Source organism: Erithacus rubecula (genome assembly GCF_903797595.1).
Source record: "Erithacus rubecula genome assembly, chromosome: 3".
In the NCBI taxonomy this organism is placed as follows: Eukaryota; Metazoa; Chordata; class Aves; order Passeriformes; family Muscicapidae; genus Erithacus; species Erithacus rubecula.
In genome coordinates this window covers 83185661-83200910 of record NC_136689.1, presented here as the reverse complement: position 1 = coordinate 83200910, position 15250 = coordinate 83185661, and the positions used below count along the sequence as shown (strand labels likewise).

General features: G+C 37.8%; 1 protein-coding gene across 9 annotated transcripts in view; it reads right to left on the bottom strand.

The window, feature by feature from the left end:
• The window catches only part of FHOD3 (formin homology 2 domain containing 3), a 428715-nt gene that overhangs the window by 226921 nt on the left and 186544 nt on the right, over positions 1-15250 (bottom strand). For all 9 annotated transcript variants that reach the window (XR_013773704.1, XM_079301479.1, XM_079301473.1 and 6 more), the window contains exon 5: positions 7457-7562. Coding sequence is in view for 8 of the 9 variants with exons in the window: in XM_079301479.1 (XP_079157605.1) it covers positions 7457-7562 (106 nt within the window). In the remaining variant the exon portion in view is untranslated. The remainder of the gene's footprint in view (positions 1-7456; positions 7563-15250) is intronic.

The window sequence follows — 15250 nt, the reverse complement described above, 5'->3', positions numbered from 1 at the left end:
ATGCATAGAACAAGTTTAATAAATATAATTTTAAAATATGCTGATTAGAAATGAAGAAAGGAAATGTTAGAAGTGTAGAGTGGAAAGGAGAGAGGATGTTCTCCTTCTTTTTAAAATGCATGGTTTCCAATGTCAAGCTCTCCCAATACCCCCGTACATGTTAAACAAATGCATTCGGTCTTAAGGAGGTAATTGCAAAAGTGAAAGAGGATTCACCTGCTCAGACAAGGAGGTTTAGTGTTTATATTATTAATTATGGAGATAGTACAATGTGCCCTCTTTTTCTGGTATAACAAAGAGCATTGCCACCTCATTCTTTCTAATCTAAAAGGTTCATGCATCAGGATGCCAAATCCATTAGTATTTTTTCATTTCATGGCTTTTCAATAAGATGCACATCTTGAGGTTTTTGCACATATAACAGAAAGAGGTTCTGATCCATCAGGTATGTAAGTTATTTTTCTGGGACTGCTACTTTTGATCTGAAGTACAAGAAATGGTACCTATAAGGTTCACTGATGGCAAACTGGCAGTGTAGTCCATTTCAAGGGAGATGGCATGGCTGCATCCCTGCCTAAGGTACAGCTCAGTAGTGCTGCTCATTAACAGGTCTTGTTAGCTCAGCTACACTAATCTGCTACTAACTTGCTCATACAGCTGTGGCTTGGTTTAGTGTGTTTTATTTCACAGCGTTTTTTGGTGGTGGTGGCAGGAAACCTAGGCTGTATCTCCATGTGGAGCTGCCCTGTACTATGTAGGCATGACAACTTCCAGGTAGATTTGCTATCTGTTGGTATGGTTCCATTGGAACTATGGTCTGATGTCCAGCATAAAAGGATTCATGAAGGATATGAATTTTAAAATGACCACAGAACAAGTGTCCAATTTTGATAAGCTTTCTGAAAGGTCAAAGAACTGAATTTACTGGGAGACTGTGCCAGCAAATTTCTCTCAGAAGCAATAGTCCCAAGTAATCAAGCTACAGGCACCCAATTTCTTTTTAAAGTTCAGGCTATTACTGCAGGTAGTTTGTTTACACCATTTTAAAGTACTGCACATAAGAAGACAACTTCAATATGTAGAGACATATATAGGAACTTCACAGTTGCATACTGATACCTTCACACTGGAGGTTAAGAGAAAAGAAAGAAATACAAAGGTAAGCCTAATCAAATATCTTTTCCTATTTACTTGGGGGCTGGGATACTTTTCTACAGCTGGAAAACCTTAAGCAGTTCTCCAGTTCACACTAAAAAAGGAATATTGCAGAGATATGGAATATTCAGTATTAGCTCCTTTTCACTACTAAACTTACATTACTACCATCTGTTTTACTGCTGCAGTACCAACCAGCAAGACAGGTCTATTTAGGATGGAAATAATCTCTCACAGACTTTATTTCTACTTGTTTACACAACCCCTGCTTCTGATATAGACATGTACTAAAGAAGAATGTGCTTCTCTATGCTAAATGCTTTATAATACCTAACCTTTAATGCAAAAGCCCAAAGCCACATATATTATCAGCTTGAGGGAGGAAAGTTCAAGAGCACTGGAAACATTCATGTCCTTGAAAATAACGAGGGGTCTTTCTGATAAAAAAACAGCCAGCCAATTCCTGGAAGCAGATCATCCCCCCATTATAGAGAGCATACTTACAAACCCCAAGCATTCCTAGTAGGAGTTGGCTCAATGCAGAAATGCCACCAGCTTGCTGATATCTTCATGCCTGGCTTTCAGAATGAAGGGGTTATCAGCAGCAGCTTCCACTGCCTGCTTGCAAAACCTCATCCTCACCTTCGACTTCCTCTAGCTCCCTGACATCTTCAGGCACACACAGTGTCCTGATGACAGACAGCAACCAGATGGTCTTTTACCATCCAGCACTGAGTCGTTTCAGGAATTTAATCTGATTTCTCAGAATAGGCAGCACAGCCCTTGGTTCCAAACTTGGCATGCAGGTGGGATTGCATGCCTCAGGCTTTATAAATAGGCATAACTGTTGGTGGCTTTGGTACATGCCAGTGTTTGAGCTGTTTGCCTGTTAGTTTGGAAAATCTGACCCCCTGCCTGGGCATTCATTTGTAGCTCTGAGTGACTCTGGTGGCTCCTGCACATGTCCAACCATCCTGTCAAACAGCTCAGCATCTCCTAATTCCAACAGCAAGGTCACTTTCTGCTTTACAGTCTAGTAGCTCTTATTGTAATTTCTTAGCATTTTAATTGTTGTTAGCTACACTGTACTATATAATTAAAAGTACACTGTACTGTATAATTAAAAGCACATACAAAATACAGATTTAGAACCATCTTGCTGCAGTAGGGAGCTAAGGCCAGTAAGAGGGTAACTACCCAGATACAGCGACACTCATTCCCTTCATCCATCCCTTTGCAAAGGTTTATTCCCATTAACCAGCTATACAAGTGAGGAATCAAAATATTGTCCCATTCTTATGCCTCAGTGGGGACTTAGAAAGCTTCAGGCTCCTCAGTTCTCATTGCTCTACCTTGGGAAGTCACTGCTCCTCTTGGGAACTTCTACATCACTGGCAGTTCAGTGCATTGTAGTTATGTTTCACATGTGATTTTAGTGTTTTAAGACACTCAAGTTTTTTGGGGTTTTTTTGAATTTTTTTTAATTTACATTTTAGGACTCATATAGAATCTTTCTGGTAAAGTCCCTCATAAACTCAGGACTTAAAGGTCCTAAAAAGGTCTTGGAAACCCAGAAAAAAAAAAAAAACAAAACCAAAAAAAAGCAATATTATGTACTCATTCTATCGTCATGAAAATAAAAGCATACTTGTACAAATGCAGTTCCAAAACAAACTACATTTACTATTTAAAGGAAAAAAATGCTTGGCATAATAATAAAGATGCTGTTCTATCAGACTTAAGATGCTGCTGATTTTGTGCACAAACTTATCAACCTTTAATCCTCTTAAATGGTACGTCACTGTTCCTCAGAGTATGTCATGTCCCTTACTCAGGACTACTACCATTATCTTCTGTGCATGCACCAATATCTGTAGAAACACACAGGACACAGGACTTTAGAAGTGCAGAGGTTCTGCGACAGGAAAATGGTCTACTGGTTCTACTGCAACATAGTGTTCTGTCCAGATCATTGAATTAAATATAACTTATTGAACTTTTGCCTATGGTGTCTTTGGAGATACTTAAAGGATGTGCAGAGATGGTGCTTAGGGACATGGTTTCATGGTGGATTTGGCAGTGTTAGGTTAATGGTTGAACTTGTTGATATTAAGGGCCTTTTCCAATCTCAATGTTTCTAGGGATCTACTTATCTTTAATTTTATATTATAGTAATGGTTTGAGATTTTAAGGGAGAGGGGTTAACTTAAAGCATAAATATTGCCTCAAATCATAACTCGCTCCTCCAAACACTCATTTTTCTTTATTTCTTCTTAAAAAAAAACCCTTCATGAGAAATTCAAAACTGCCAAAACAAACTGAAACCATCTCTCATCCAGACTTGACACTCAAATTGTTATTCTCCATATAAGCACACAGCCCTCACTAAAACAGAGAGCTGCATCCAAAAGCTGAATTTGAGTCAAGCATAGTCTAGTATGAGCACTGACTGCTGTCCTGTTTTTTTCACCAGCCTTTGCTCCTTAGACCTTGCAGCAAGGTCAAGGCCTTTGCCTGCTCAGACTGAACATTTGGTTTGTGCTTTCAGACCACAAGAACAATATCTAGCTTTCATCTAATTATGGACACCTCTAAAAACTGATCTGAATACATAAGCAGCTTAATAGAGACCCAAGCTCACAATTACACTCTACAAACGAGGCTGGATGACCTTCTGACAACCTTCTCATTTGATCTGAGGGACAGAGCACAGGACCACACTAGGCAGAGCCCCTCACACCACAGTGCCAGCAAAGTCATCCCTGAACCCTCATAGCTTATTCAGTATATCTTTAAAAGAATTAAGCCTTAGTCTAAAGAAGCTGCTTTCTTTCCCTCACTTTCCCAACAACATTGGCTAAATTACCAGAAAACATGAAGGCTACCGTGGCATTCCATGTGTTGCTTTCTCATTCTGTGCAAGGAACAGATGATCTCAACATTACATCCAAAGAACCTTCAAAATTACAGTAAGATTTATATTAATCCTCATCAGTTATGAATATTTTCATTACCTTTAACCCATTATTATCTGGTTTTGAATATTTAGGTAACATCCAACATACTGCAATCTTTTAACTAGGACAGAAAATTTTAACTTTGGTGCTATCAGTGAAGTTTTTCATCCTTATGGAAAAAAAAAGCAAAGAGGAAGGAAAGAACAAAAGGATTTTTCAAAGGCAGGGCCTCAAGAGAAGTCCTGGCTGTTGTTGTTTTCCAGTCTACAGCCTATATACTGACAAAAGGGAACACTCTGGGAAAGGCACAGTCAAACAGTCCTAGATCAGGGGACTCGAGCAGAAGCAAATAGTCATTCCTTAGCATTCAACAATAAACTGTCTGGATTTCTCAGCACTGTATGTAAAAGCCACTCACCTTCTCTTCACTTACCCATTAGAGTAAGTAAAATTTTCATGACTCATATTTAATAGTTTTTTGGCAGCTCAGTCTGACTTGAACAAAGTCAAAACCCCTAAGCAGAAATTCACAACCAGGAAACATTAGAGTGAAACAATGTGAACTTTTGGAAAAAGAAAAATAATATCCTCAAGAAATAACTTGTACCTGGAACTCACTGAAGCATCTACAGCCCTTTAGCATACATATATTTCTAGCCTATTTCCCCCCCGAGGTACAAAGCTATTTCTTGATGAGTGCAGGCAAACAAGTTGATATGTAACACTGGGAAACTGCTCAGTCAGGATAACAGTTTCATGTAGGTGAGTCCTCAAAAGAAAGGAGGCAATGCCTTACCTAAGGCTGCCATTCATTGTTACAAGTCCTGCAAACTGAGTTAGAATTGCCAGAGAAAAAGAGTGAATGACAACAAAGATGCTGGAGAAATGTCAGAATATGGAACTTAGGAGAAATCCTGTCTATTTATGATTTATGCTAAATGCAATGAAAATAAGGAGAATATATTCCACTCCAAAAGGATCTGCAGAACAAGGACATCACAGCAAGAAGACACAAAATCTCTAAAAAAAGGACTACTTTTTACTTCTCAAATTTCCACTACTTAACAATAAGCTTAGAGCTTACAGGACCACCTCTATGCTAACTGTGACGTACCTTCAGTAAAATTTATTCACCTATTTAATAGTACTCCAGGTTTAGTAAAATGCAGCACTGCAATAGGCACACACAAAATAAACCCCCTAACCAACCACTATGATCTTCCAAAAATAATATACCAGAAACACTCTTACATGATGTATTTAATGCTTCTTTTTAGCACCCTTCTCAATGTATTTGGATAAGATTGTTTGGCTATACTGTACTTCCAAATCTATCTTTATCTCATTGCACACGCAGACCTATTCAGAAAGTACATGCTGGCTCCAGGAACTGCAAATCACCTGACATAATTTTGGAGTTGTAACAAGCTTTGAAATTCCTGAAAGACAATCAAGACCAAAACTGAAATGAATCCCACATCACACAGAAAAAAAATTGTATTATTCTAAAGGATGCTAGGATACTCTACACAAAAAGAAACTTCATCTTCACACATCAGCAATGTAGGGAAGAAAATGACCTGATTTCAGAAGTTACCACCCCTAAGAGTATCTTCCAAAAATAGTATTTTTACCTTTATGGCATACTTCTACATAGTTTTTGTTAATGTTGTTTCGTTATATTCATTTTGAACAAGCTGTAATCACTTGTTAATAACAATGCAAGAAGATGAGTTTGCAGTTGCATTTGTATGATGCCATGGACATTAACACTAAGGTTCTGTTTTATTACTCATTGAATTCACATGAAAATTTCTAATTTTAGATCATGGAAGCCAAGCTCTTGAAAGAAGAGACCATAGAAAGACCATTAGAGACCACAAGAAAGAGGTCACTAGATCTCTTTGAATGCTGGATGCATTAGGATATGGGAAGGAGAATGGATAGGCTCCTAGACTGAAGGCCAGACTGTCCCATACAGCACTTTTATTTTGCTTCCAATCTGAATTTTCTGCGAGCATCTATGGTCAGTTTTCTCCCAGAAACTTTTAACTGCACATGTTTTGGTGTCCTTGTCTTCTATTCAAGTGCTGTGACTGCACAGCTACTGACCTGGTCTTATCTTAATGTCTTTGCATGAAGCCTCACTTACTGTCTGAATACTAGCTATCCATAATTCAGCATTTCTGGTTCTTACAAAATCCTTCTACTTATTTTTGGTTGGGTTTTTTTATTTTTTGTTTTTTTGTTTTTTTTTTTTTTTGCTCCTCAATGTGTAGTTGGAATTTTAGCAGCTAAATACATCAAAGTGACATTTTTAAATGCAGCTATATACGTCAGTCTAAGAAAACTCAAATGAGCAATCTACCACAACTATGCATTCATAAGCAGACTGCATTTACAATGAGACCATCCAGTGGCAAAGATCCCTTGGAGTAACTGTTATCCCCTCAAAATACTGAAGAAACTCTCCAATTTACAGCTTAGGGTTCCTGGCTAGATTAAAAACATATGCATCCATTCAGGGACAATATAAGAAATCAGCCTTCTAATCACATAGCACACCTTGTCCAAATCCCTCTCCAAACCCTATCTTTGCCAGTTATCTTTTAAGTGCAAAGAACTGAAAACAAAGCTCTCATTACCTGTTTAACTCCAAAATGTCAGATAGCTAAAAATTGTTTCCAGCCAACTAAACCCTTAAGGTATGATTTTCTCCTGGTTTATTCAATAGATGCTGCAAGATATCCCAAGATATGGATGATGCTGCATTCTGCTGCACCACAAGAGAGAGGTAATAAGAAAATACATCTCCCAGCAGGGTGATGGAGCAGGCTGGGTGCTGTCCCTCTCTGTTTCCTTGGTACTTTTCATCTAAGTAGCATGGAGAAAACCCTCCATGCTGCTTGGGAAGTCAACAGCTACCCATCACTCCAAGAAAGGAGAGAAACACAGCTCACAGAACTACTCCTGCTGTGTCCAACCTGCTCACAGGAGCGCCTTTGTAAAAGATGACCACACTCCAAGAAGTTATTTTGTTCTGTGCCCTCTGACACAGTTATCCAGTAAAGACTTTAGAATGCCTTTTTTTTTTTTGTTCTTGGAATTAGAGATTTGCAGTGTACTCTACAAGAAAAGGTGAACAACGAGGAGACTGTCAAGATTCCAAATATTCCAATTCGTTGCTCAGTAGTGAGTATTAATCTTCCCTTAACTCTCCTGCATAATATGGAAAACTTAAACTTAGAAGCAAGTTCAAAGACACTTTACACAGAAAGTTGCTGCAGACCCGTGAGAGCTTACAAGCAAAAGAAAAGTCCAACTTTTGGGTGCATTTCATTTACCTCTCAGGATGTAGTTCTGATAATTCTGGTCGGCTTCTGCCCCCACTTTGATTAAGCAAGTCAGACCTTCAGCAACAACAAACTCATGAACCAAGTCCTTGTCATCCTGTCAGAGGAGAAAGGAAAAGATGAATTAGATTTTTGAAAGACAAAGAAACAGGTTATTCATAATGTAAAAACAAATGCGTGTCTGCAACACCAATTTTATGTTTCACAGGTTGTAAGCAAGTTGATATGAAAGCTGTTATAGAGGACCAAAAGCAGAATTTAGAGTTTTAAAATCAGAATGAAATGCATCAGTGCAAAGCAAGAAAAAGCAAATTTTAACCTTTTAGTCAACTGCAGAAAGTTAAATTCGCAAAATACTAATTTTATTTATTTCATTGAAGTCTTGCAATTGCTTCTCCGCAATACTAAATCCCATCATATCACATAAACAAATATCCTTAAAGGGTCAGGATCAACAAGAGAATGCCATCTCTATTCCTTAGCATAACTCCAGTTTCAGTATGTTAGGTGTGTACAGCAAAACTTTAAAACTGGTTTTATTGCAAATTAATATTATATCTATTACCTTAACATAATATTAATTCATTATATTTAGAATGGGAAAGCAAAGTGTTAAAGATAAGAGCACTAGTAGACAATATGTTCACACTGTGATGGAAAACAGCAAATACAAGAGAAAATTTTTCACCATCAGTTCTTTCCTCAGGGCAGCAGAACGATCCCATATCACAGATTGGAATGGCACCAGGGAGAGGAGGGATTTTTTGGGCCTTACATGGATAACTACTATGCCAAGGGACTATACAGGACCACATTTAAAGCTTGTCTACTCTTAAAGAAGGCTCATGCAGACAAACAAAAAGCTACTGAGAACTGTATAAAACAGCCCTTAATGAATTAGCTATGCAAATTAGGCACAAGACCAATTAAATATATTAATGGGAGAGAATTACTCTACAGACAATCCCAGTTGCCGACTCCCTTCTTTTAAGTAATCTTAATTTATGTTTTCATACATAACAGTAGAACAGACATAAATTCCAGCTTTCCAATGACACAACTCCAAGATCCATACAATACATTTGTTGAGAGTGATTTTTTAATTCATGGCAAACACTTAGCAAACCACCAAGAGAAATTAAATAATCAAGCCCCTTTTAGTGAGACATTTGACTTACTGCAAGTTTCTTTTCGGATAGTTTATTTATTATTAATTTCCTTCCTTTACTAGAGATAATTTACATAATTCCTACAGTCTGACCAAACGGGATATTAATAACTGGAAGGTGATCTAGCAGTTTGTGAGAAGTTTAAAAATTATGAGAAAAAAAAAAAATCAATTTCCTGTTTCAGCTGGTCAAATTTGTTAAAACAATTTAAAAAATATTATACAGTCATGTATAGATACACAAATTCATCACATGCTAAAGGGGATTTATCTTTTAAATAAAGTACAAAAGTATACAAAGTGGAAGCATGCTATCATACCCCACATCCTGGTGAAAGTACATTGTAAAAGGCCAAAATACATAAGATAAAATTCACCTCTGCACCCTTGAGCTAATTTTTTTTTTTTTTAATCTATTAGTCTCAATGTTTTATCTTATAAGAGTGCTATTTTTTTTCAGAAGCTAGATAAAAGCCTTAATAGTGTTTTCTGAAAATCTAAGAAGTTTACAAATGCACATGTCAGACCAAGGCACTACAGATGCAAGCAGACAATTTTATGCAGACAAATTTCCTCTATGCATTTTCAGCATCAGGTGATTTATCCCTTTGTTATATCATGTTTTTAACTCAAAGAGACCTGAATAATTTCTTCTTCTTTAAGAATTTTGAGTCCTGTTTTTCCTAAAACTCAAGAGAGGAAACATATCCATAGAATCTCCCAGCTAAACTTAATGTAAAGTATATTAAGGGTTCAGATAAACTAAGGCTATGTGTCATGGCAACAAATTGTCTAGTTTAAGAGAAAAAATATACATAACAAATGTAATTATGGAGTGAAATAATCACCATTTTTTTCAGATGGTAATGTTATCCTAGTTTTAAAACATTTCCTTTTTTTAAAATACCTTTTTCTGATTCTTAAGCATACATTTTGATTTTGCATCAAGTGTGCTTGCATCCTCCTTGGAAAAGAGGAATCTATTCTGGATTGACACACAGTGAAATAGAGAACATTGTAAAAACAGGAAAAAGCAGGAATAACTGTGGTCTGCAGATTCTGACTTTTATTAATAGACCTATTAAATGTCTGTTTGGAAAAAAATGACATTTGGATGACAAAGAAAAAAAAAGAAAAAATGCATATAGCAGAGAAGTTAACAGTAGGTCAGTTTCAGTCTTTCAGGTTGAACACAAAAAGAAAATAATTTTTTTAATAGCATTTAGCAATTAAGAGCTGCTGACATTAAGTGAAAGATAAAAACTGAACACTCAATGTAACTTTTGGATGTTTCCCCATAATCTTAAATAGTGAATACACATTAGTGCATCACCTGTGGAAAAATTAGAAATTAGCATTCGATTGTCAAAATTAATCAAGCTAAAAATCTGATTTTATATTGATGATAATAAGCAATTAATTTGTTTAGTTAGTCATTTAATAATTTATTTTTTAACATGGACCTTTTAAAAGCAAATTTTGAGATCTGTCTTCTGGAACTTTTTCAAAGCAACCAAATCATAGAGTCATCCTAAATTGAAAGGAGATATATTGCAGGGGAACAGCAGAGGAAATAGAGGGGATGAGGAACTCCAACCAGACTGCTTTTGGAAAGCACTGAATAAACAAATCAAACCTGAATGAAAAAAAAAAAAAAAAAAAAGCTTTTAAGGTACTTCTTTCCCAAATAAAAGAGAAAAAGAAGGTGTAATGAAGTAGAGTACAAACACATCATGCCTTAGACATAAATCTCGACTCAGCACATTATCTATCCCATCATGTATATACGATGAGAGGAAAGAAGCAAACATCTGGAATGTGCAGTGAAAGATGAAAGGCACGCAAGCCCATACGTTCTACATTGAAAGGAGAATGTTTACATCAATTTTGGTCTAGGATAATCTTTTCAGACCCATTAGCTCACTGACTTGCCAAGTTAGGTGACCTCAGGAGTAAAGGCTACTCTTTGGCAGTGGTTAAGAGGTTCAGGTTTCCAGGAAGAGAGTGTTCATTGTTCAGAATATATGGCATGAGTGTAACAATACCTACAAGTACATGCCACACGTGTGTGATAACAGCTAGGAGGAGGCAGGGAAATGTTGCCATTTCCTATGGAAATGGACTCCTCTGCTAATATTGCAAAGATTTATGAGCTCTTAATCAGCAGGCATTAAGGCACTGATGAGAAAAGCAGCAAAACAGTCAAAGCTCTCTAAGCTTACTGCTAAGCTCCTGCAACCATAAAGATTGTGCAGTGACACAAATGCTGGCTACTTAAAGTCTTCATGAAAATATATCATTGGCCTCAACAGATAACTATATTTTGCTGTTTATTCACCAACTTGAGTTAGATCATGTCTTCTCCTTTTATTAGTGATCTCAAAAGAAGACAAAACAAGATAATGCATGTCTGTGCAATAGACGTCTATTTTCATCCAATATATAATGGAAAAGACACTATACTCAAAGTGGTGACTTTAAAACTTGCTCATGTGGCTGACAATCTGCACAAACCATACTTTTTCATCTCCATAACTCAGCCTAGCAACTAAAAAGACCCCACAAACCCTGTGATCAAGCAGTCTGTACCACAGGCTGCTGTGCCACTGGCAGAAGTAGTGGGGGGCATTCTCTTCTTTCCCACACATTTGTACCATTTGATATATTTTCTAATGTAGTTTTGCAGGGTCTCACCTGAAGATGAAGACTGAAGACGTTTTTCTAAGGAATGGCAGTTTGCAAGAAGATGTTTTGTCTGATGTACAGCTTCCATGTGCAAAGATAAATTGTTTATGTACTGCTTAAGATAAATCCTTCTGAAGCCTGCTATTTCTGTGGGCCATATGTTCGAAAACTTTTACCCAAAGCATCATTATTTTTATGCCACAAGAAAGTTGCTTCATTTCTTAATAAGAATTGAGGTTTTGGAACATAGTTTCTCGAGGGGATTTTTTTTTTTTTTTAATCTAACAAGCACTGCTGCAAACTTCATTCCAAATATTTGGGGAAACTGAATTAGTAAGTAAATATTCACACTTGGATATGCACATATGTATTTCTTTCTTACGTGGCTAACAGCTGTGCAGAGTACTGTCTTTCCAAGGAATCATAAAACAAAGCAAGTTGCTTGTCTATAAGATTTCCACCCAGAAGAATCTCATTTTTATGTTTTGAGCTTCCCCCTCTTCCCTTAATAAGCTATTCCATTGTTTCTGTGTGCTTAAGCATTCCCATATTTAATTTTATCTTGTACAATTCTCTCCTGTTTCTGTTACAAAGTTAAAGAATGCACATTTTACAATGTTCATTTCTTTGAATAAGGAAAACCATGCATTTCCCATGATTTTCAGGTTCCCCAGCCTGTGCTCTCCACATGACACATTATTGAGAGAGCCAGCAATCACATTCCGCACTGACCAAACCTTCCAAAATGCAAAAGTTGCTGTGATCCAGCCTAAAAGTGAGAGGAGCACAGGCAGACAGAGTGTCAGTCATAGACAGGAGTATCTCCTTGCTAAGCTTTGCCTATGGGTTTACAAGAGGGGGTTGCATTCAAAATGAGATCCACTGGTCCATGCATTTCAGTGTCAGCTAGGGAATGAGCTTCCCTCTCTGCTCTGTCACTGTACAACATCCCTATTAAGAGAGATTCAAACTCTGATTATCAGGTCAGCTCTGGTTTTGTCTGTAGACCAAAAATTGCAGCTTCACAAAGACATACTGCATTCACATTTCAACACTGTGATAATTCACCTAGGCAAAAGGTAAGATGAATGTTGCCAATTCACTGGGCACCATGCACACAAGGAGAAATATATATCCAACTTAAAGAGGAGGAGCATCCTTCTCTGCTGCCTGAAATCTTTTGGGACAAGATGCTGGCAGCGTATCAATACAGTATCCAAGCAGAAAGGGCACAGCTCATTCAGACACTGCCTGGCCTGGCTCCTGAAGTAAACGTCCTACTTTTCAAGAGGGAGAGCTAGTGAAATTTTGACTCACTGCTATGTTCATCTATGAAATAGTATCCTGGCAGAGTGCACTGTCCCCAGTCCACATTATTATGTCAGAGCCAGGTCTCCTTGGACAGCCCTCTTCCTCAGATTCCCCTGCCAAGAGTTCACACTGCACAGCAAGGAAACAAATGAAACAGAAACCCCAAATGATTATGCTCAATGTGAAAAAACAAGGAACAAAGAAAGCACATTGATCAATAAAATGCCAGTGCATTTTAGCCCTCTGAAAAACATAAAAGATGGCTGCACTCTTTAGAAGTTAAAGCACTTTTTTTTCAAAGAGCCTCCACTCCCCTTCATTTTTACTTTTAATCTCCTGCGAAGTCAAGATAGGATCACGAAGTTCAGCTGGTTTTAGGAGGATTAAGGTTTAGGGATTAAGCTTCATTCATTTGGGGATGTAAATCAGCGGCAGAGGGACAGCAGCTGACTGGTGAGGAAAGGGAGGAAGGAGGAGGCAGGTCAAAGAGCAAACCATGCAAGACTGCAGGCTTTTGCTGGCATAAATCTCAAATGACAATGTATCTGGCACTCCACCACAAGAAAGTAAAATAGAGGAATATTGGCCAATATACTTCAAAATCTTTCTCAGTTACTGAGTGCATAAAGGCAGAATGATAAAATCCAGGTTTCTATTAGCAATAGTATCAATGATTAGTAGGTCCGTGCTCCACCCTTCCTATGCTTAATAGTACAAGGAGAATAGAAACAAATCTTTTTCCCTAAGCATTCCTCTGGCTCTGGCAGACCCTCACATACACAAAAAAAATCCCAAACCAACCCCATACTTTGTTCCTGATTTGACTGCCCTGGGCAGCAGTAGCCATGTGGCAGCACAGACCAGAACACATTCCATGCCCTGAGAACCTGCATATCCACAGGTTTGCTATATAATTTCAAATTCTCATATGATTCACCATTCCAGCAGCAATGGCAAATTAACACGCAATTCATCTCAGCTGCCCTTTCGGCTGCCTACCTCTGCAACCTCAGTGACTACATTAGAAGTAAATCACAATTAAGCCTCCACAATAATATTTTTAACTATAGCTACCTGCCTTCAGCATGCATCACATCTGCTGAAGTTACCAGCAAAATAATTACTCCCATTGACAAGACTAAAGTGATGTAGTAATAAAAGTTATGTCGTGCTCTATTAGAAACAGAAATCCCAAAGCATTTCAATAGTCCAGCTTTTTTATTGGCTAAGCAACAGGTTGCATTTTACAGATCAAGATTGGCTTGCAATGTTTGCCATTAGAAAAGCTCACTCTGGCTTGAAAACTGAGTAAACATAGTCAGGAAGTGATTGAAGGAGTACTGATTGCCAAGATATAATTTATAGTTACTTTCCCACACTTCAAATTATAGTTCTGTCCTCTGGACTCCAAAATTATCAATATAATTAAAATACTAGTTTGCCAATCCAGAAGTGTCTGATATTATCTAATTCAATTGTCACTGTTTATTTCAGTCCATTTTAAAAGTCAAGTTATCTATTGCAAACAAACCTGGAAATAAATCATTCCAAAAACATACACACATGTATCCATACATAAACTGAAGTCCTACAAGTCTCTCAAGACTGTGTTGCCATTTCAATCTCAATTATTTATGAAGTTGCAAAACACTCCTATGTATGGACCAGATGTGCCTGTGGTTAAGTATGCAAGTCTTGTACTAAACATGAAACCTCAGCTCTACTTTGTGTCAGCTCTACTCTTAGAAGATGAACTAAACACAGATCTGAGAGCCCTCTGCTGTCACAGACTCCATTTGTCTTGGACATGCATTTCCACCCCCTGATACTTGGTATCAGAAACTACCTGAAGATAGGTGCTTGGCAGGTTCACTTGCTGTCTTTCTTTTGTCAAATTCCCACCAGCACACCTAGAATAGCTCCTTGAGAACAAGATTGCCCTAGACTTGTCCAGGACTTGGGATGTCCCAAAACTGCTCAGCTGCTAGAAATAAATGAGGTAGAAGAATTTTAGTGGTAAAGGGTCTGCAAGGAGCAAGCAACTGGTTTGTATCTCAATGGAAGCTCCTTCTCCTTGCTCTACTCGATGACTGCAAATGCACTTTACCCACTTTACAGACTTCAGCAGCTCTGCCAAGCTTCCTCTTCCTTCCAAACTTTTCCCTACATTCCTCCATACTGTGGCTCTGCTCCTCAATTTCTTATGTTCACCAGTTTTTATATCTTCCCAACTCATTTAATGTACATCTATGTAGAAGTATGGCCACAACATGACACAAAGACATCAGTATTTTGACATTGTTCCCTTTTTTCCTATTCTTCCATCTATTTATATAGAGCAACATTTTACAGCAGCATGCATGGAAATTGCCATTCTCCCTTACTTTCAGTGAGGCAATATACTTAGCCAGCCTACACTGTAAAGTTTGGCTTCTGGTGGTGACAACAATGAAAATTTATCCCCATTCTGTTGCTGGAGGAAAAGGATGTCATCCAGAGGGTCCTTCACAGGTAGACCAACACAAACCCCATGGAGCTCAACAAAGTGACCTGGATCGTGGCAACTGCAGATACATTTACAGGAGGGGCAGAGAAGCAATTGACAGCAGCAAACTTGGGTG